Here is a 21,845-nt window from a genome sequence, read left to right as displayed (position 1 = left end):
AGCACAGCCACGCGTACATCTTCCGTTCCTACGTGCACAATGTAGGTGCACCCAGAACACATAACCAGGCCTCTCGGCACGCGCACCTGTACAGGATACACACGCAAATCATGGCACCACTATCCAAGAAAACTAAAGGTCCAGTCCTCTGCCCGGCATGCCACCTGAGAGCGGTGCAGCCCGAGGTGACCTCCGCCCTGTGCCTGCTATGCGAAGAAGCTCGGGGGGAGCAGAGGCAAGGTCCCCCTCAGCCTGTAGAGGACTCCGGATCCAGTGAGACTACCCCGGACCTCTATATTCCCGACTCGGTCCCTCCACAGTGGGGGCCCTCGGGGAGCGCCGTCGGACCCAATGCTGTCCCACGCACCTTCACCTGGGCAGGATTCTTCGCTGAGCTGCAGTCCTACATCCACGCACAGACAGGGCCACCAGCGGCAGAACCACAACCCCCCGCCAGTGGTCCAGAACCTCCCAGGCCCCTCCCGGCCTCCATCAGATGAGCCTCCCCTGGACAAATACCTCCCCTTAGGGGACACAGATGATTCGGAGGAGGGATCAGAACCCCTGGAAGAGGGGGAACTCCCTCCAGAACCGGAACTGTATCGCACCATGATGCATTTCTTCCCAAAAGACAAAGTTATTTTATTTATTTATTTAACTTCTTTTACTATACCGATACTCAAGACGAGGTCTTATCGTACCGGTTTACAATATAACAGGCGGAAACCAATTTAACAACTAAGTGGAAAGGTAAAGTTACATTAAACAGAGAGCGAAAACATGGGAGATGGAAAACAGGAGAGATTTTAAACGATAACAACTGGAGAGTGATAAAAATTAACGAAAACAATATAGTAGTGAGACATAAACAGATTTATCTTAGGCGATTATTAACATAATATATCTGGGAGGAGGAGAATTGGGGAGGTGAGGGGGGGGTGGTGTTAGGGCAGGGACTGGAGACGGGGAGGGACTGAAATGGGGAGGAGGGGAGGTAGAAGGGTGAGAGTCAATGTTGGATTGATGGAGGTTCCTTCAACGGTAAGCTTGTGTGAACAGCCAGGTTTTCAGTTTCTTTCTGAAGGAGAGATGGCATTGTTCCTGGCGTATATCTGGGGGAAGCGAATTCCAATGGAGCGGACCTGCTGTCGAAAGTGTTCGCTTGTGAATAGAGTTGTGGACCGAGGATTTGTATGGGGGGGGCCTTGAGCGAACCTTTGTAGGCGTTTCTAATCGGCCTTGTTGAAGTATGTAGTTTGAGAGGGATGGCGAGTTGGAGTGAGGATTGCTGGTAGATGGATTTGTGGATGATGGTGAGGGCCTTGAAGAGTATTCTGTAAAACAAATAAGCATGGGTGTAGCTTGCTTATCGCGGCGGTTACTGCCCCTACTACCCCTAACTAATCAAGCTAGATATTTCACTTGCATGCAGCTCCATCACTGCTCTCTACATTAATGGTGGGGGTGGAAGGGGAATAGAACAAGGAGCTAAGAGTAACAGATAAGAATGAGAGAAAAAATGTGTGAGGCTTGCTGGGCAGACTGGATGGGCCATTCGGTCTTCTTCTGCCGTCATTTCTATGTTTCTATGTTTCTATGGATGGGTAGCCAGTGTAGGATTTTTAGGACTGGTGTGACGTGGTCCTTACGACGTGTGTTTGTAAGGATCCTGGCCGCTGCGTTTTGCAGCATCTGTAGAGGTTTAGTAGAAGAAGCGGGGAGACCGAGTAGTAGAGCGTTACAATAGTCGATCTTTGAAAACAGTATGGCCTGAAGCTCTGAACGGAAATCCTGGAAGTGTAAGAGCGGTCTTAGCTGCTTCAGGACCTGTAGCTTAAAGAAGCATTCTTTGGTTGTAGCGTTGATGAACTTTTTGAAATTCATTCTAGAGTCAAGGGTGGCCCCAAGGTCTCTAACCTGGCTTGCTAGTGGAATGATTGCGTTGTTGGCTAAGGGGTTGTTATCGCAAGGGGAGATAACCAGGAGTTCTGTTTTGGACGTATTGAGGACCAGGTTGAGACTCGAGAGAAGAAGGTCGATGACGTGTAAGCAGTTATTCCAAAAATTTATAGTAGAGGATATGGGGTCCGAGATGGGGACTATGATTTGTACATCGTCTGCGTATATAAAATGGGTGAGGTTGAGGCTATTGAGTAGCTGGCATAAAGGGAGTAGATATATATTGAATAGAGGTAGGGGAAAGTGAAGAACCCTGCGGTACTCCTTGTTATCCCAGGACAAGCAGGATGCTAGTCCTCACATATGGGTGACGTCATTCACGGAGCCCTTAAGCGGGAAAAACTTCTGGCAAGTTTCTAGAAGCTTTTGATTTGGCTGCCTGAGGCTATTGAGCATGCCCGGCATGCCATGATATTCCCTGCCACAGGGGTCTCACTCCAGTCTTATTTTTTCCGCGCTGCTGACTGCATCGCGTTTTTCATTAGGAGCCTGTGATTTCCTCACACTTACAAAATATTTAAAAAATTTTCGCCTTACCGGGTCTCATTCGGTTTGTCACCGGCTGGTGACAAACATTATAGAATTTTTTCCTTTAAAAAAATCATCGTACGATCGACGGATGTCGACTGACAGAACTACAGGGTTCAAAAAATGTCCGGCCTGCAACAGGACTATGTCAATAACAGACCCGCACATCGAGTGCGTTCGCTGCCTGGGAAAGGACCATGACATCGCTGCCTGTACCCAGTGCCAAGAGATGACGGCGAAAGGTAGGAAGTTGAGACACGAAAAGATGGCCCAACTTTTTAAAATTCAAACACCGCCATCACCGATAACTTCCTCTAAATCTTCGCCGGCCGGCGTTACAAAAAAGTTACTAATAACCAAACGCCACATCGAGGGATCGGGGGACGCCTCTTCGCCAACCCCATCTACCTCGTCCGCAAAATCGGCATCTGAAATTCGTCCGCATAAACACCGTACACATCATAAAGTTCCTCTACTTCCACCGCCAGAGGAACCAGTGCCTAAAAAACGAAAAAAGTCATCGACCATCGTGACAGAACCGCTGCCATCGACATCAGTATCCGACCTAACAGCTTTAATCAAGCAGATTGTCACGGATGCTTTCAAAGAGAATATGCCGGCGTCATCGCCGATGCCGACCTCCGAGTCGATGCCGACCTCCGGGTCGATGCCGGCCATCGGGCCGATGCCGAAGGACCAGTCGATACCGACTACAGATTCGATGACGCCATCGGGAACGATGACGATGCCGATGTCGATGCCAACATCCATTTCCATGGCCATACTTCCATCGACCTCGATGACGATGCCGATATCCCTACCATCGGTACAAGAAAAATTCTCAGGCTGCTCAGAGATGTCACGGGCTACTTTTTCGATAGCCCCATCATCGATTCAGCCGCAGCCGTCTATGGCATCGATGGCCTCCGTATCATCATGGATTCCTAGGCCAATTCCTTCATTACTTCCTGTGTCCATACCAGCAACTTCCACGGTAACACCTCACTATACAATAGCTTCAACGGAAGCTCCTGTACATAGTTTAACTCCTTCTTCAAAAAAGGCACCAGGGAAGTCCAAACACACTTCCAGATCTGTCACTGACATCTCTTCGGAAAAGAAATTACATGAAATCCTCACGAAGAGATACCAAGATCTCTTGGCATCTTTGCCAGTGGGGCCTGAGGAAGAAGCAGACACAGAAAGAGAAAGGGAAGTAAGTGACACTTCACCTGACCCTCAAGATCCCTTACAGGGCACATCAGGGATGTCCCCATCTAGGGTACAAACCTCTCATACATACCAGACAATATCGGATACCTGGTCAGATACACAATCTGAACATTCTTCGGAGGATTTCCTTTCGGATCATACTCCCCCTCAGGCAAAGAAACAATCTCCTCCTGAGGATTTATCCTTCTCTGCATTTATCCAAGAAATGTCAGAATCTATTCCCTTTCAACTACAAGCAGAAAAGGACGAAAGACAACAGACTCTGGAAATTCTACAGTTCGTAGATCCCCCAAAACACAATTTGGCTATCCCAGTGCATGAGGTGTTGCTGCAACTCCAGCAAAGAATCTGGGAACACCCTTGTACAACACCAGGAGTCAACAGAAGAGTGGACTTTACTTACTTAGTCCAAGCTGCACCAGGATTCGACAAGACCCAGCTTCCTCACAACTCCCTAGTGGTGGAATCGGCACAGAAGAAATCAAGAAGATCTAAAACCCATGCCTCTATTCCTCCTGGAAAGGATAACAGGTTTTTAGACCTTATTGGCAGGAAGATTTTCCAAGGGGCTATGCTAAATTCCAAAATTGCTGCTTACCAATTGTACATGACGCAGCACCAAAGGAATTTATGGAAACAGATGGAAGAATTCTTACCCTCACTGCCTCAAACACAACAAGAGGCAGCTCAACAGATTATCCAAAAGGGCTTTGATGCTGGAAAGCATGAGGTTCGTGCAGCATACGACGCCTTTGAAACCTCTGCTATGACTGCAGCATCTGGAATATCTGCAAGAAGATGGGCCTGGCTAAAGGCTTCGGACTTGCGCCCAGAAGTTCAAGACAAGTTGGTGGACTTGCCCTGTCAGGGTGACAATTTGTTCGGCACAAAAGTGCAAGATGCTGTTGCACAACTTAGAGATCACTCTGAGACTTTGAAACAGCTCTCCACTTTGTCACATGACACATCAGTCCATCCTCCACGGAGACTGCCCCGTAGGGACACAAAGCGTCCATACTATAGACCAAGGAGATATTATCCGCAGAACTCTAGGCCAAGACCTGCGAGACCCCAACAGCGTCCTCAACAGCGACAGCAAAGGGCCGCACGACCTCAGCCACCGCCTCAGACAACTTCAACCTCTGGTTTTTGAAAGCCGTCCCAGAGAACACTGCCAACTACCCAACCCTCATCCACAGTTACCGGTTGGGGGAAGAATTTCCCAATTTTACTCACAATGGGAAAACATTACAACAGATCAGTGGGTCTTATCAATAGTTCGTCAAGGTTACCAACTAGACTTCACATCCCCAACTCAGGAGTTACCACCAAAACACTCCTATCTGGACAACGATCCTCAATTACAAGTAGAATTATCTGCCCTTCTGAAGGCAAATGCGATAGAACCCGTACCATGCACTCAGAAGGGAAGAGGATTCTATTCCCGGTATTTCCTCATTCCAAAGAAAACCGGAGGCCTACGTCCCATCCTAGATCTCAGAAATCTCAACAAATTTCTCAGAAAAGAGAAATTCAGGATGTTATCATTAGGAACCATGCTTCCACTCATACAACAGGGAGATTGGCTTTGTTCTCTGGATCTTCAGGACGCATACACTCATGTTCCAATCTTCCCACCTCATCGCAAATACCTCAGATTCACGGTGAAAAATCACCATTTCCAATACAAAGTCTTGCCGTTCGGCCTAACCTCCGCCCCGAGAGTATTCACAAAATGCCTAGCGGTGGTGGCGGGACACTTACACAAACAGGGAATTCATGTGTTCCCTTACCTCGACGATTGGCTCATAAAAAGCCAATCGCAACAAGGAGCAGTAACGTCTCTTCATTCCACAATACAGTTACTACACAAGCTGGGATTCATCATCAATTATCAAAAGTCCCAGCTGCAACCATCTCATGTGCTCCAGTATATAGGTGCAGAATTAAACACCAACATAGCACATGCGTTTCTTCCAAAAGACCGTGCTCATACGCTGTCCCAGCTGGCATACGAGGTATCAAGGCAACCGTACGTGACAGCTCATCAGTTCCTAATCCTATTGGGACACATGGCTTCTACAGTCCACGTCACACCCATGGCACGACTTGCCATGAGACTCACCCAATGGACTCTACGATCACAATGGATCCAAGCCATTCAACCACTGTACTGTCAAATCAAGGTAACCCACCAGCTTCGAGCCTCGCTACAATGGTGGACAATCAAGAACAATTTATGCAAAGGCCTACCTTTCCAAAAACCGATCCCTTGCATAACATTAACTACAGATGCATCCACATTGGGATGGGGGGCTCACCTGCACACTCTTCAAACTCAAGGGACTTGGACAAAACTCGAAGCCACATATCAAATCAATTTTCTAGAACTTCGAGCTATACGTTATGCGCTGCATGCGTTCAAGGACTACCTTTCAAACAAGACTGTGCTAATCCAGACGGACAATACAGTAGCCATGTGGTACATCAACAAACAGGGAGGTACGGGTTCGTATCTCCTATGTCAGGAAGCAGCACAAATTTGGGACTGGGCCTTAGACCACTCAATTTTCCTGCAGGCGACTTATCTTGCAGGGATTCACAATGTCCTAGCAGACCGACTCAGTCGCCAATTTCAGCCACACGAGTGGTCTTTGAATCCCTCAGTTGCGACCAAGATCTTCCGACAGTGGGGACAACCGTCAATAGATCTCTTTGCGTCGCATCTGAATTACAAGGTGCGCAACTTCTGTTCTCTACACAACCAGAAGAACCACCCAGCCAAGGACGCCTTTGCTCGCCCTTGGAACTCAGGCCTACTCTATGCGTACCCTCCAATACCGCTTATCACCAAGACGCTGGTGAAACTGCAACAGGACAAAGGGACAATGATACTCATAGCCCCGTATTGGCCTCGACAAGTATGGTTTCCCACACTGCTAGACCTGTCAGTCAGGGATCCAGTTCGCCTGGGAGTACCTCCCGATCTCATTACTCAGCATCAGGGTCGGTTGCGCCATCCCAACCTCCAATCTCTATCCCTGACAGCATGGATGTTGAAAGCCTAATCCTACAATCCCTTGATCTTTCCACTGATGTTTCTCAAGTACTTATAGCCTCCCGTAAACCCTCCACACGAAGAAATTATTCTTACAAGTGGAAGCGGTTTACTTCTTGGTGTAAGCAAAAGCACATAGATCCTTTCACTTGCCCCACTACTTCTCTATTAGATTATTTGTACCATCTTTCAGACTCAGGTCTGCAGACATCATCAATCAGAGTGCATCTCAGCGCAATCTCCGCTTACCACACCAAGATAGGGGATGCACCTATATCCACACAACCTCTCGTCACTAGATTCATGAGAGGTCTCAATCACCTTAAGCCACCGATTCGGCCTCCGGCTACTCAATGGGACCTGAATCTGGTTTTAACAAGGTTAATGCATTCTCCTTTCGAACCTATAGATTCCTGTGACCTTAAATATCTCACATGGAAAACTATTTTCCTCATAGCCATCACATCAGCTAGGAGGGTTAGTGAGTTACAAGCACTTGTCACATACGAACCTTATACAAAGTTTCTCCATGACAGAGTGGTTCTCCGAACACACCCAAAATTCCTCCCTAAGGTAGTTACGGAATTCCACTTGAATCAAACAATAGTTTTACCCACATTCTTTCCTAGACCTCACTCTCACCAAGGGGAAAGAGCTTTACACACTTTGGACTGTAAACGTGCATTGTCTTTTTATTTGAATCGCACTACATCCCTTAGAAAATCCAATCAGCTTTTTGTATCTTATGATCCAAATAAGCCAGGTAAAGCAGTGGGAAAACATACTCTATCCAATTGGTTAGCAGATTGTATACAATTCTGCTACGAAAAAGCAGGCCTTCCTCTCCAAGGGCGAGTAAAGGCACATTCAGTAAGAGCCATGTCAACTTCAGTAGCACATTTTCGTTCAGTGCCAATTATTGACATTTGTAAAGCAGCAACATGGAGTTCTCTTCACACCTTTGCAGCTCATTACTGTTTGGACAAGGAAGGAAGACGGGATTCAGCCTATGGACAATCTGTCTTAAAGAACTTGTTTCCTGTTTAATCCCAACTCCTTCTACATCCATCCTGCTGTATTCTTCGGCTGACTCATTTCTTCAACACGGAATTCCGGTTACCTGCATGGACAATGACTCAGCCTCTAGCTTGCTAATCACCCATATGTGAGGACTAGCATCCTGCTTGTCCTGGGATAAAGCAAAATTGCTTACCTTGTAATAGGTGTTATCCCAGGACAGCAGGATGTAGTCCTCACGAAACCCACCCGCCACCCCGCGGAGTTGGGCATCGGACTTTAGTTTCTTATTGGCTAACGCTTCTTGCTACATACAAGACTGGAGTGAGACCCCTGTGGCAGGGAATATCATGGCATGCCGGGCATGCTCAGTAGCCTCAGGCAGCCAAATCAAAAGCTTCTAGAAACTTGCCAGAAGTTTTTCCCGCTTAAGGGCTCCGTGAATGACGTCACCCATATGTGAGGACTACATCCTGCTGTCCTGGGATAACACCTATTACAAGGTAAGCAATTTTGCTTTTTGAAGGAATGGGGTGGGATTCTTTGTCATTTATTTTAACTTTGTAGTGCCTGTTGTTCAGAAAGGATTTGAACCAGAGCAGTGCAGAGCCAGAGATGCCTATTTCTATTAGACGGTTGATGAGGATAGAATGGTTTACCGTGTCGAAGGCCGCGGAGATATCGAGTAGGGCAAGAAGGTATGATTGTCCCTTGTCAAGGCCCATCAGGATGTTGTCCGTTAAAGAAAGAAGGAGGGATTCTGTGTTTAGGCGTTTTCTAAATCCGAATTGAGAGGGGTAAAGAATATTGTGAGAGTCAAGTAGTCTGTGAGTCGGATGTTGACAAGCTTTTCCATTAGCTTGGCTATGAAAGGTAAGTTTGCAATGGGGTGGAAATTTACAGGGTTGGCTGGGTCCAGGTTGGGTTTTTTTAGTAAAGGTTTCAGCGAAGCAATTTTTAAAGAGTCTGGGACAGATCCTTGATTGAGGGAGCAATTTATGATGTCTGCTAGAGGTTTAGCAATGGTGTTAGGAATGGTGAGGAGGAGTTTGGTCGGTATTTGGTCCAATGGGTGTGAAGAAGGTTTCATTTTCTTGATTATTGATTCTATTTCCAGTGATGATGTAGGTTCAAGAGATTCTAGCGTCTGTTTGTGAATAGTTGGTGAAGGATTTAGGCTTGGTGGTTGCGAAGGGTTTGATGAAGTGTTGGATGTTGCCAGGGGGGCAAGTAAGTTTTTGATTTTGTTGTCAAAGAAGATAGCCAACTCTGTAGATTTGTTTTGGGCTGCTTCTTCTGGGAAGGTAGGGGGAATAGGGGTGGTAAGGGCTGCAACATATGAGAACAGAGTTTTCCTGGCGTGTAGCCAGATGGACTCAGAACGAATGGGTATAGTATTCGCATGCTAGCAGTTGGAGACGGATCTGACGTCAGCACGGGGTATATATACCCCCACAGGAAGCGTAGCAACTTAGTAATTTCCGTCTCCAAAGCAGTTTGGAGAGCCTGCACGCTCGCGAGCGTGTTTTCCAAATCTACTTTCTATTTCTACTTTCTTTCAACTACAACTTCTACAACATCGAGCCCCACACTCCTGCGGTGATACCCTAAGGTCCCTCCCCCAGTAGAGTTTCCCGGGGTGATTTCCGCGATCCCCCGGAGGTCTAAGTCCTCAGTCCGGTGGCCGAATCGCAGCAGAGACATAGCCCCCGGGCGAGGTTTGGGTGAGGCATACGAGGCGCCTCGGTCCCGGCGTGGACGAGGCAGCGGGTGCATATCCTCAAACGCGGCGGTGAAGGTACTTGCCCTCTCCCCCCGCAGCTGGAGACCGCCCGGGTTCCAGCCGGGAAGCGCCGAGGATCAGGTAAGGCGTACATCTCTTATTTCTGGTCTCCGAGGAACAGGATCGGCGGCGTGGCACACCGTGGAGGGTGCCATTTTGTGGGCCTTGTTCAGGTATTGAGCGCCCGTAATAGGCGCGGCTCTATTCCTCCTTGTGCGTATATTGCCTTATTGCTGAGAGCATATTGAATGCCATTGCGCGTGTATTGCTAACCGCCTGTTGCTGAGAGCATATTGAATGCCATTGCGCGTGTATTGCTAACCGCTTATTGCTGAATGCCTATTGAATGCCATTGAGCGTGTATTGCTAACCGCATATTGCTGAGAGCCTATTGAATGCCATTAAGCGTGTATTGCTAACCGCTTATTGCTGAGAGCCTATTGAATGCCATTGAGCGTGTATTACTAACCGCTTATTGCTGAGAGCCTATTGATTGCCATTGAGCGTGTATTACTAACCGCTTATTGCTGAGAGCCTATTGACAGCCATAGAGCGTGTATTGCTAACTGCATATTGCTGAGAGCAATTGAGCTGTTTTCATGGCCACCTATTGCTGAGAACATATTGCCTATTATTAGGGTTAAGCGCCTGTTGTATTAAGCGCATATTGCTGCCGCATATTATTATTGTGCGCCTGTTGTTTTAAGCGCATATTGCTGCCGCATATTATTATTGCGCGCCTGTTGTATTAAGCGCATATTGCTGCCGCATATTATTATTATTGTGTGCCTGTTGTATTAAGCGCATATTGCTGCCGCATATTATTATTATTGTGCGCCTGTTCTATTAAGCATTCAACGCATACTTTTCAATGGAACAGAACGCCTCAGCGTCTTCAGTGGCGGCGCCGCCTGCCTCAGGCATTAAAGCCCTTGGCCTCTGCTCTGCATGACAGCTTCGAGCCACGCACAGTGAAGAGCCAGACTCCCTATGTGCTCAATGTGAGGAGGCCGTGGGACCCTCGGGCCAGGACCAGTCTCAGCCACGATTTGCTGACAGCTCCCCAGGGGCTACCCCGGATTTAGCGGGCAGTCTCGACCAATCGGGAATCCCGGGGGATCTTGTACCCCGGCGATTAGAGGCTGCTTCCATTTCCTGGGTGGATCTCTTTAAGGGGATTCATGCCTTTGTACAGATGCAAACGGCTTCCCGTCCAGGCCCTGCGGTTCCTGCTGTTCCTGCTGTTTCTGCGGTTCCTGCGGTGGCTGCAACTGCGGCGGCTGCTGCGGCTGCCGCTGCGGTGGCGGCTCCTGCGGATCCTGTTCCTGGACCTTCACGCCCTTATCGTGAGCGGGACCTCCCGCCGCTGGACAGTCCAGATCAATCAGACCAGGAGGTTTCACCGGACGAGTCGGAGCTCCCGGACGAGAGGGAACTTCCCCCAGGGATTGAGCCATTTAGAACCATGAGGCGGTTCTTCCCTAAGGAGGATCTCTCCGACCTGGTGTCTCAGTGTCTGGCGGAGCTGGATATTACAGGTCCCAGCGCTACGGTACCCTCTGCGCAGAACCCCCTGCTGGAAGGTCTTCGTCCTACAGCCCGCCATTTTCCATTCTTGCAAGCGGCACAACAACTGATAGATTTAGAATGGGCGGCCCCAGCGGCTTCCTTCAAAGGGGGCCGGGCCCTGATGGGCATGTATCCATTGGCACCGGATATCCAGGACCTGCTGGCGTGCCCTCAGGTGGACGCCTTGATTAACGCTGTGGTCAAGCGCACTACCATTCCAGTTGAAGGGGGGACGGCCCTCAAGGAGCCTCATGACCGGCGACTGGATGCCATTCTGAAACAGACCTTTGAGGTGGCAGCTCTATCTTTGCGGATCGCGACCTGCTGCACAGTGGTGACGCGTGCCTGTTTGTCACAGGTTAGGAACAACGCTCCCGCAGCTGACATGGAGTCAGCTCTTTCGTTCCTCACGGATGCTGCATCAGACCTGGTCCGGACAACAGCTAAGGGGATCTCATCCTCCGTAGCCGCCAGGAGGCAGCTCTGGATCCGGAGATGGTCAGCTGATGCGCCTTCAAAAACATGCCTCACCAGATTGCCCTTTAAGGGCTCTTTCCTATTAGGCAGCGACCTTGATAAACTGGCCAGTACATGGGGTGCCTCTCCAGTGCCTAGACTGCCGGAAGATCGGTTCAGAAGGGGCCAGCGCGCCTTTCCAAGGCCCTCCAGGGGCAGGAGTTCACAGTGCTTTGTTCCTTACAGGAGTCGCTACCAGGCACCACGTCCTCAGGCCAGGAATCAGTCCTTTCGGACCAAGCAGCACAAGAGGGGAGCAGGCCCGGGCTCGGGTCCCGGCCGCGCCTCCCAATGAGAATCCGCCGATTCATCTGGGGGACGGAGCCATAGGGGGCAGGTTAACCCTCTTCTACCCCAGATGGGTCGAGATTACGTCGGACCAGTGGGTCCTCGCCATTATCCGGGAGGGATATTATCTGGACTTTCATCATCTCCCTCCGGACAAGTTTGTGGAATCTTCATGTCCCATACACAAGAAGGCAGCATTGGAAGCTACCCTGGCGAGGCTCCTGTCCTTGAAAGCCATCATCCCAGTACCTGCCTGGGAAGTGAATTCTGGACACTATTCCATTTATTTCATGGTACCCAAGAAAGGGGGCACCTTTCGGCCTGTGCTGGACCTCAAGTCAGTCAATCAATACTTACGGGTTCCGAGGTTTCGCATGGAGACTCTGCGCTCCGTCAAGGCCGCAGTACAGCCAGGAGAATTCCTCATGGCATTAGACCTGTCAGAGGCATACCTGCATATCCCGATCCATCCAGATCATCAGCGCTACCTACGCTTCAAGGTTCTGGGTTGCCACTTTCAATTCCGGGCTCTGCCCTTCGGATTGGCCACGTCACCGCGGACCTTCACCAAGGTGGTTGTCGTGGTAGCAGCGGCCCTCAGGCGGGAAGGAATTCTGGTCCATCCCTACCTAGACGATTGGCTGATCAGGGCGAAATCACGAGAGGAGAGCCATCGGACAACCGACAGGGTGATCGCCCTTCTGGAAAGCTTGGGCTGGGTAATCAATCTCAGCAAGAGTTGCCTACAGCCTTCCCAGTCACTGGAATACCTGGGAGTACAGTTCGGCACGCAGGCAGACACAGTCAGTCTCACTACCAAGAGAAGGTTGAAACTTCAGACGCGTATCCAGTACTTGATGGGAGCCAGTCGGCCCATAGCTTGGGATTATCTGCAGGTTCTTGGTCTCATGGCATCCACCCTGGAAGTGGTACCTTGGCCAAGGGCCCATATGAGACCTCTACAACACTCCCTGCTCTCTCGCTGGAGCCCTCGTCTACGGAACTATTCCACGCACCTACCTCTGCCTGCCAGAGTCCGGACACAGTTACGGTGGTGGCTGCAGCCCGACCACATGAGCAAGGGGTCGAGGATGTCCTCCCCCACGTGGACCCTGCTCACCACAGATGCCAGCCTGAGCAGCTGGGGAGCACACTGCGAAGGACTCACCGCACAAGGGCGATGGCGCGGAGAAGAGTCAGCGTGGAACATCAACCATCTAGAGGCTTGGGCAGTCCGATTGGCATGCCTTCGATTTGCTCACAGACTGAAGAACAGAGCAATCAGAGTGATGTCAGACAACGCCACCACGGTGGCATACATCAACCGTCAGGGCGGAACCAGAAGCCGACAAGTATCTCTGGAGATCGCCCCACTTATGGTTTGGGCAGAGGCGAATCTTCAGGACATCTCCGCCGTCCACATTGCCGGGAAGGACAACACCACGGCAGACTTCCTCAGCAGAGAACGTCTAAATCTGGGAGAGTGGCAGCTGTCACCCACAGCCTTCCAGATGATCGTGGATCACTGGGAGATTCAGGACATGGATTTACTGGCGGACAAGTCCAATGCTCAAGTACCCAGATACTTCAGCCGCAAGCGCGACCTGTTCTCCCACGGAATTGATGCCCTGGTTCAGCCGTGGCCTCCAGGGACTCTGCTATACGCCTTTCCTCCGTGGCCTCTGCTGGGCGCCATCATCCACAAAATTCAGAAACACCGGGGCCTAGTTCTAGTGGCACCAGACTGGCCAAGAAGACCCTGGTACGCGGACATGAGAAGACTACTGGCAGGGGAGCCCCTTCCCCTGCCTCCTCTCTGAGACCTTCTACGTCAGGGTCCCATACTCCACGAGGATCCAGCTCAATTCTCTCTTACGGTCTGGCCATTGAGAGGGCTAGACTGAAGAAAAGAGGTTACTCGAAGCCCGTGATAGATACACTCCTCCGAGCTCGCAAGTTTTCCACATCCCTCACCTATGTAAGGATCTGGAGAATATTTGAAGCATGGTGCGACACTCATGGCACCAAACCACATTCGACCACAATCCCTGTGGTGTTGGATTTCCTGCAAAATGGCCTTCAGAAGGGTCTCTCCCTCAGCTCCATGAAGGTTCAGGTGGCGGCGCTGTCTTGTTATGGCCCCAGGAGGGATGGCAAGACTATCGCCAAGCACCCAGATGTTTCTCGCTTCCTGCAAGGAGTCAAGCATATTCGTCCGCCACTGAAGTGGCCTGTGCCCTTATGGAACCTCAATCTTGTTTTGGATTTCCTCGCAGGATCCACCTTCAGACCGCTTAGGGTCCTGTCTCTCCGTTCTCTAACCTTGAAGATGGTGTTCTTGCTGGCTGTATGTTCAGCACGCCGCATATCAGAGCTACAAGCACTGTCCTGCCGGGATCCATTTCTCAGAATCACTCCTGAGGCTATCCATCTTCGCACGGTTCCCTCCTTTCTACCGAAAGTGGTTTCACAGTTTCATCTTAACCAAACCATATCCTTGCCTACCACGGTGGGTTTGAAGAAATCTGAAGAAGGGCGTTTATTACGCCATCTCGACATTGGCAGATTGCTGCCCAGATATCTGGAAGTCACACAAGAACTACGAAAGACAGACCATCTGTTCGTCCTGCACAGCGGGAAGAAGCAAGGTGAAGCGGCCTCGCGGCCCACCATCGCCCGCTGGATTAAAGAAGTTATCAGAGCAGCTTATGTGGAGGCTGGGAAGTCTCCACCTCTACAAGTCAAGGCTCATTCTACCAGAGCACAAGCGGCATCCTGGGCGGAATCCAGGATGCTGTCGCCTGCAGAAATATGTAAAGCGGCGACATGGTCCTCCCTCCATACCTTCTCCAGGTTCTACCGTTTGGATGTCCAGGCCAGGGAGGACTCAGCATTTGCGAGGGCGGTACTACATGGTCCTCAGGCAGCCTCCCGCCCAGGCTGGGAGTAAAGCTTTTGTACATCCCATTCGTTCTGAGTCCATCTGGCTACATGCCAGGAAATGTTGAGATTACTTACCTGATAATCTCCTTTTCCTTAGTGTAGACAGATGGACTCAGCATCCCGCCCAGCTGCCTGTGTACATGGGTTTCACCGATTCAAGGTAAGCCATGTCATCTGTTTCCATAAGAGCGTACACTCTACCAGGTGTCAACGCCTGGCGGTCTCCAGCTACTATCAATCGGTCAGGGGAATCCTGTTTCACTTTTCACTGAGCGTCAGTACACACATCCATAACAGCTTTTGCAAGGAAGATTACTAAGTTGCTACGCTTCCTGTGGGGGTATATATACCCCGTGCTGACGTCAGATCCGTCTCCAACTGCTAGCACGCGGATACTATACACATTCGTTTTGAGTCCATCTGTCTACACTAAGGAAAAGGAGATTATCAGGTAAGTAATCTCAACATTTTGGGTCGTATAAGAAGCCTTGTATTTTTGGCGTAGAAATCTCATTTGGTGCGGGTAATGGATGTCCTATAGTAGTTCATTGCTGTTTTGTAAGAAGCCAGTGAGGTAGGGGAGGGATCTTTCCGCCAGCGTTGTTCTTTGTGTTGTAGGTCTTGTTTGAGTTTTCTTAATTCAGTTGAGAACCAGGGTTTTTTGTTCTTGCGGGCCGGGTTGGTAACTTTTGAAGATAAGGGGCAGATTGTGTTTGAAACTGAGTGTGTGATAGATTGCCAGGAGTTAATAGCGGTATCAGCATCAGAGAGGTCCAGTTTAGTTAGGTCTTTGGCAAGGCTGTTGTTGAGTGTGTCCATGGAACACGGTTTCCTGAACTGGATAGAGGATTTAGTGGCAATGGGGGTCTGTTTTTGTTTTATAGATAATTCTGTAACTATCATCGAGTGTTCTGACCAGGGGATGGGGGTGCAGGAAGGTGGGGAGATGGGCGAGATGGCTTCATTCGTGAATATCAGATTGAGCGTGTGGCCTGCCTTGTGTGTGGGATTGTTTATAATTTGTTTGAATCCCATAGCCTGTAGGGAGGAGAGAAAGGCTTCACAGTTGGACGATGGGGATGGGGAGTCAACATGGATGTTGAAGTCTCCCAAAATGATAGCAGGTGAGTTAGTGTTGATGTGTTTGGCTATGACTTCGATGAGGGGAGAGGGGTCGGCTTCTAGGAGCCCCGGGGGGGCGTAAATAAGGCAGATTTGAAGCTGGGAGGATTTGAATAGTCCGATTTCTAGTTTGGTCGTCGATTTGAAGGCTTGCTGGGATGGTCTCAGTTCTTTTTTTGCAATTAACATTATTCCACCCCCTCTTTTTTTTTTAGGTCTGGGGATAGAGAAGATGTCATATTGTTGTATTGGTAGTTGGTTAATTATGGCAGTGTCTGTGTTTTTCAGCCATGTTTCGGTAATGGCACAAATGTCCGGTTGGGTGTCCAGGAGGTGGTCGTTGAGCATGTGGGATTTCTTAGAGAGCGACTGCGAGTTGAGAAGGGTTAAGGTGATCAAAGATAAGCCTAGGAATTGTGTTAGTGGGGAGATCATGATTGGAATCAGGGATCTCTTTGAGCGTAGGTTGAGCAAGGGTGGATTAGCTCTGTTAGGGAGCGAGCGAGGGATAATTGGTATGGGGAAGGATTGTAGCATGTTGTCATTTTGGAGTAAAGTGGATGACGGTTGGGATTGTGGAGGGAAATATAGCTGTTAGAAGAAATGAGTGCTGGAGTGGTTGTTGGCAGAGATGATCGTTGGATGACTGCTGGATGCTGGAGTGGCTGGACGGTGACTGCTGGAGTGGCAGGATGAGTGGCTGGATGCTGGAGTGGCTGGAGGAATGCTGGATGCTGGATGAATGATGAATGCTGGAGTGGCTGGACGATGACTGCTGGAATGGCTGGATGAGTGCTGGCTGCTGAGGTGGCTGGAAGAATGCTTGAGGATAACTGATGTAGTGCGCTTGGATTAAGGAAAGGGTGGAGTAACAGAAGGAGATATCAGGGTGGCTTTTAGTTCTATGTGCTGGTGCCCTATCAGATATCGTAGCCACAAGTCTGAAGGCATTGGCCAAACCGGACACATGCAACACAGCAGAGTCCAAGGCGAGCCCCTTCCTGGCCGGGCAGACCTCACGCCATTTCCCTACGCTACAGGCCGTACAACAACTGATCGACCTGGAATGGGATGTTCCAGAGGCCACCTTTAAGGGAGGTCGAGCCCTAGAAGCTCTCTACCCCTTGGACCCTGCGACGAAGGAACTCCTGACGTTTCTCAAGGTCGACGCCCTGGTCTGCGCCACCACAAAGCGCACTACCATACCAGTCGAGGGAGGAGCTTCACTCAAGGATGCCAATGACAGACGGCAGGAATTCATCCTCAAGCAGTCTTACGATGTATCAGCTATGACCTTACAGATCGCTGCCTGCTGCGCCATGGTATTACGCGCCTGCCTGGCTATGGCCAGGGATGCAATTATTCCAATCGAGGCATTAGACCCAGCAATATCATTCCTCACGGATGCGACCTCAGACCTGGTACGCACCTCAGCCAGGAGCCTCTCGTCCATAGTGGCAGCCAGAAGACAGCTCTGGCTCCGAAGCTGGCCAGCCGATGCAACCTCTAAGACGAGGCTCACGAGAATGCCCTTTAGAAGAATACTCCTATTCGGAAGCGACCTGGACAAATTAGCCGACAAATGGGGCGAGTCCCCAGTACCCCGTCTACCGGAGGACAGGAACAAGAAGAACCAACGCCCCTCTCCCAGGCACCCAAGGGCAGAGGATCCCAGCGTTATAGACATATAAAAACACTTACCAAGCGCCCCGCCCCGCCGGCAAGGGGCAGTCCTTTCGGAACAGACACAACAAAAGAGGAGCCGACTCAGGACCAGGGCCTAGCCGCAACATGCAATGAGAATCAGCAGACCCATCTAGAGGAAGAGATAATATTTATTTATTTATTTATTTGTTGCATTTTATATACAGTCATTCGGTAGAGCCATCATAACTGTTTACAAAAATATACATTTTTCTTAGCAGTTGTGTAACAGAAAAAACAATGTGAACGTTATACATTTTCTTAGCAGTTGTGCAACAATAAAAAACAATTTGAACAATATCAGAAATAAGCATATCAAGTCCAGAGAGCATTATTAGGTTGGAAGAGGAGGGTATGCAGTTCAGGGTGAAGAGAATGTATTAAGAGGTTTATAACTGAGAGTTCAGTTGAGAGTTGGAATGATCAGACGTCTGAGGGTCAGTGTAGAATTTGCGGAACATTAGTGTTTTTAGGTCCTTTTTGAATATTTTTAGGTCGTGTTGGATTCTCAGGAATTTAGGTAGGGTGTTCCAAAGTTTAGGTGAAGCAATTGAAAAGGCTCTTTCTCTTGTGGTTGCCAGATGTGCATCTTTGATAGGGGGAATGTTTAGGTAGCCTGAGTTATTAGAGTGTAGGTTTCTTGGAGGATTTTGAGGGATTATGTTTAGGATGTTAAGACCTTGATGATCATTGTTTAGAATTTTGTGGATTATGGTCATTGATTTGTAAGCAATACGTGCAGTAATAGGGAGCCAATGAAGTGAGGTCAATATTGGTGTTGTGTTCATAAAGTTTTCGCTCAGAGCCACGTCCCAGAACTAGACTCATTCATGCATTTCATAATCACGTTAACCAGATGTCTGATACCGCAACTCTTAATTGTATTTCTTGGTCTCATATTCCCAATCGTTAAATTTACAGCATGCTACACCAATACCTTTTAAGTCAGATGTAACTTTAGCTCTGAAGTCTACAAACCTTGAAGATGTAACCGTTAGTTCTTGTAGATTTAAACCTTATTCTGAAGATGTAAACTTAGATTTTGAAGACTGTAATCTGTAAGCATTTGTATTTATTATTTAGCTATTTACATTGATCTGTTACCACTTGGTCCTGTTCTCTCCTTCACCTCAAGTTCTAAGTTCCTACAAAGTTAGCCTTGTTATTTTATACCCACTTGTTTGATGTAATTTTCCAATATTGGTTCTGTGTAAACCGAAGTGGTATGTACTAGTACATGAACTCCAGTATATAAAAGCCTTTAAATAAATAAATACATTTCTTTTTGTACCAGTTAGGACTCTGGCGGCTGAGTTCTTCAGTATTTGGAGTGGTTTGAGGGATGAAAAAGGTATTCCAATTAGTAAGGAGTTGCAATAGTCGAAGGTGGAGAAGATAAGAAGTTGAAGTACAGTTCTGAAATCATAGGGGTTGAGAAATGGTTTCAGGTGTCTTAGGGTTAGGAGTCTGTGGTATCCTTCTTTAGTTTTATTTGCTATGTGGTTCTTGAAAGAAAGTTCTTTATCAATGATAACTCCGAGGTTCCTGGTGTGGGTGGTAGGGAGTATAGTTATCATTTGTTTGTCAAGTATTGTCAGGGGTGGCAGAGTTGGATTGGGTTTTTTATCCATGAGTATTATTTCAGTTTTGTCAAAGTTGATTATGAGTTTCAGGGAATTTAGGAGATGTTTGATTGAGATAAGTAGTTCTGAGGTTTTCTTGTAGGTGTCTTCAATCGAATTTTGTATGGGAATGAGGAGCTGAATGTCATCAGCGTAGAGGAAGTGTATGATTTCATATTCTTTTAGTAGTTGGCAAATGGGGAGAAGGTATATGTTGAAAAGGGTGGCTGATCCTTGAGGGACTCCGGTGTTGAGGTTGATTATTTTTGATAGGTTGTCTTGATTAATACTTGGTATGTTCGATCAGATAAATAGGAAGAAAACCAACGTAAGGTATTGCCAGTTAAACCAATTTGGGATAGTTGCTCCAATAGTATATTGTGGTTCACTGTGTCGAAGGCGGCTGAAAGGTCAAGAAGAATGAGGGGGCAGGCTTGCCCTATTCTAGCAAAGATGGGTCAAAATAACGTCGGACAATTGGGTCCTATCCAGCATCCAAGAGGGATACTACTTGGACTTCCACAGCATTCCCCCGGACAAGTTTGTGATTACTCCGTGCCACAACCCCTCCAAGAGGAAGGCAGTGGAAACCACACTATCGAAACTACTCGAAAAGGCAAGAACACCGGTGCCCTCGCACCAACAAAATTCTGGGCACTATTCCATCTACTTCATCGTGCCCAAGAAAGAGGGAACATTCTGGCCCATACTGGACCTCAAGACCGTCAATCACTACCTGAAGGTACACCGCTTCCGCATGGAAACCCTGCGTTCGGTCATAAAGGCGGTACAACTGGGAGAATTCCTGACCTCCCTGGATCTGTCAGAAGCCTATCTCCACATACCGATCCATCGCCTCCATCAGCGTTTCCTACGCTTCGAGATATTGGGCCATCACTACCAGTTCCAGGCCCTACCGTTCAGGCTAGCTACGGCTCCCTGAACGTTCACCAAGATCAAGGTGGTAGTAGCGGTGACACTGAGAAAAGAAGGGATCCTCGTGCACCCATACCTGGACGATTGGCTGATCAGAGATTCTCGCTTACGGTCTGGCCATTGAGAGGGCTCGCCTGAAAAAGAGTGGATACTCAGGACCAGTGATTGACACACTGATCTGGAGCAGCAGTAAATTTACATGGCTAAAAAGCCACCGCACGCTGTGGCCATCATATTTAAGATACGGATTTATGTGCATAATTGTTGGGTCCGCCCAGAACACCCTCCACATGCCCTAGTGCCGCCTCCTTTTTTGTTTTTTACTCGCGCCCGTGTATATATGCGCGTAAATTGTGACTTTTAAAATGCATGTTGCTTGCATGCAACCCAGATACTTGTGTATATGGGCCTTTTAGCATGAGCAACACTTTTAAAATTCACCCTAGTGAATCAAAGCCTAAATGTACATGATGGGATATCTCAGCATGTCTCAATTCACAAAACATGACAAAAAAGCAAGAGCAGGCCTATTAATCATGCATCAAGTAGTAGGTACTGGTGAGAAAAAGGGGGTTTTAGTTGTTTGCATTTGCTTCACATCTAAGATTACCACTCTTGTGTTCTAGGTTGGAGTAGTGAGTGCCTTCGCACAAACACTACGGAGGTATACATCGCTGAATCACTTGGCCCAAGCAGCTCGTGCGGTGCTCCAGAACACATCCCAGATAAATCAGATGCTCAGTGACCTCAATCGAGTTGATTTTGCTAATGTGCAGGTAATTTTAAACATGTTTTCTACTCACATTTATTTGTGGCTGCTAGGCATGAAGAATTTGCAGGAAGAAGGCAGAATCAGAAGTTAGAAGAGGAACTACAACCTTATTTTGGGGGGGACAGCTGGGGTTTGCATACAAAATAGGAAAAAGATTGACACAATAGTAACATGTTACAGTACTGTTCTTTCTTTAAAAAAAAAAAATTCACCTGAGTTACACAAATGGTTCATATGACTGCATTCCATGCTAAAATAGAATGGGGCTCTACATGTTTCCTAAATCCCAGCTTAACGTAGTGTTGGACTTCCTTTTCAATCTGTCAATTTTCCTCTAACATTTTTCCCTAGGCCACTTGTGAATCAAATTGAAAAGACTCATCATTCCATCAGTTGCAAAAAAAGTTGTTGCCTTCTACCTGGAAGAATTCAAACTCATAGAAAAGTTTTTATTTCTTTTGATCTCAACAATCATGGGAATATGGTGACAAAGCACCATTTCTAATTGGGTAGTGGGTTGCATTTCTTTGTTTTATGCCAAGGGAGGCCTCATCTTAGAAGTATATATCACTGGATGTCCACGGTTCCCGTTGCGGTTGCATTCTATGCCGCCAGTGCCATCGATGCCGCAGTCGGTACCTCCATCGATGCCCTCGACTAAAGAAAAAGCTCCATACTTCAGGTTCTCAACCAGAGCCCTGTGCAATCCTTGGGCGAGAAACAATGCCAGGAGTAGTAGGGCACGGTGGCAGTCCGTCATCAATGCCATCCGGGACAGCGAGGGCATCTTCCTCT

At 48.4% G+C, this 21,845-nt stretch overlaps 1 protein-coding gene across 5 annotated transcripts in view; it reads left to right on the top strand.

The window, feature by feature from the left end:
* The window catches only part of RFX2 (regulatory factor X2), a 705,663-nt gene that overhangs the window by 604,610 nt on the left and 79,208 nt on the right, over positions 1-21,845 (top strand). For all 5 annotated transcript variants that reach the window (XM_029610912.1, XM_029610911.1, XM_029610910.1 and 2 more), the window contains one exon: positions 20,905-21,054. In XM_029610912.1, the coding sequence (XP_029466772.1) occupies positions 20,905-21,054 (150 nt within the window). The remainder of the gene's footprint in view (positions 1-20,904; positions 21,055-21,845) is intronic.

Source organism: Rhinatrema bivittatum, chromosome 8, assembly GCF_901001135.1.
Source record: "Rhinatrema bivittatum chromosome 8, aRhiBiv1.1, whole genome shotgun sequence".
NCBI lineage: Eukaryota > Metazoa > Chordata > Amphibia > Gymnophiona > Rhinatrematidae > Rhinatrema > Rhinatrema bivittatum.
This window is presented reverse-complemented; position numbering and strand designations above follow the sequence as displayed.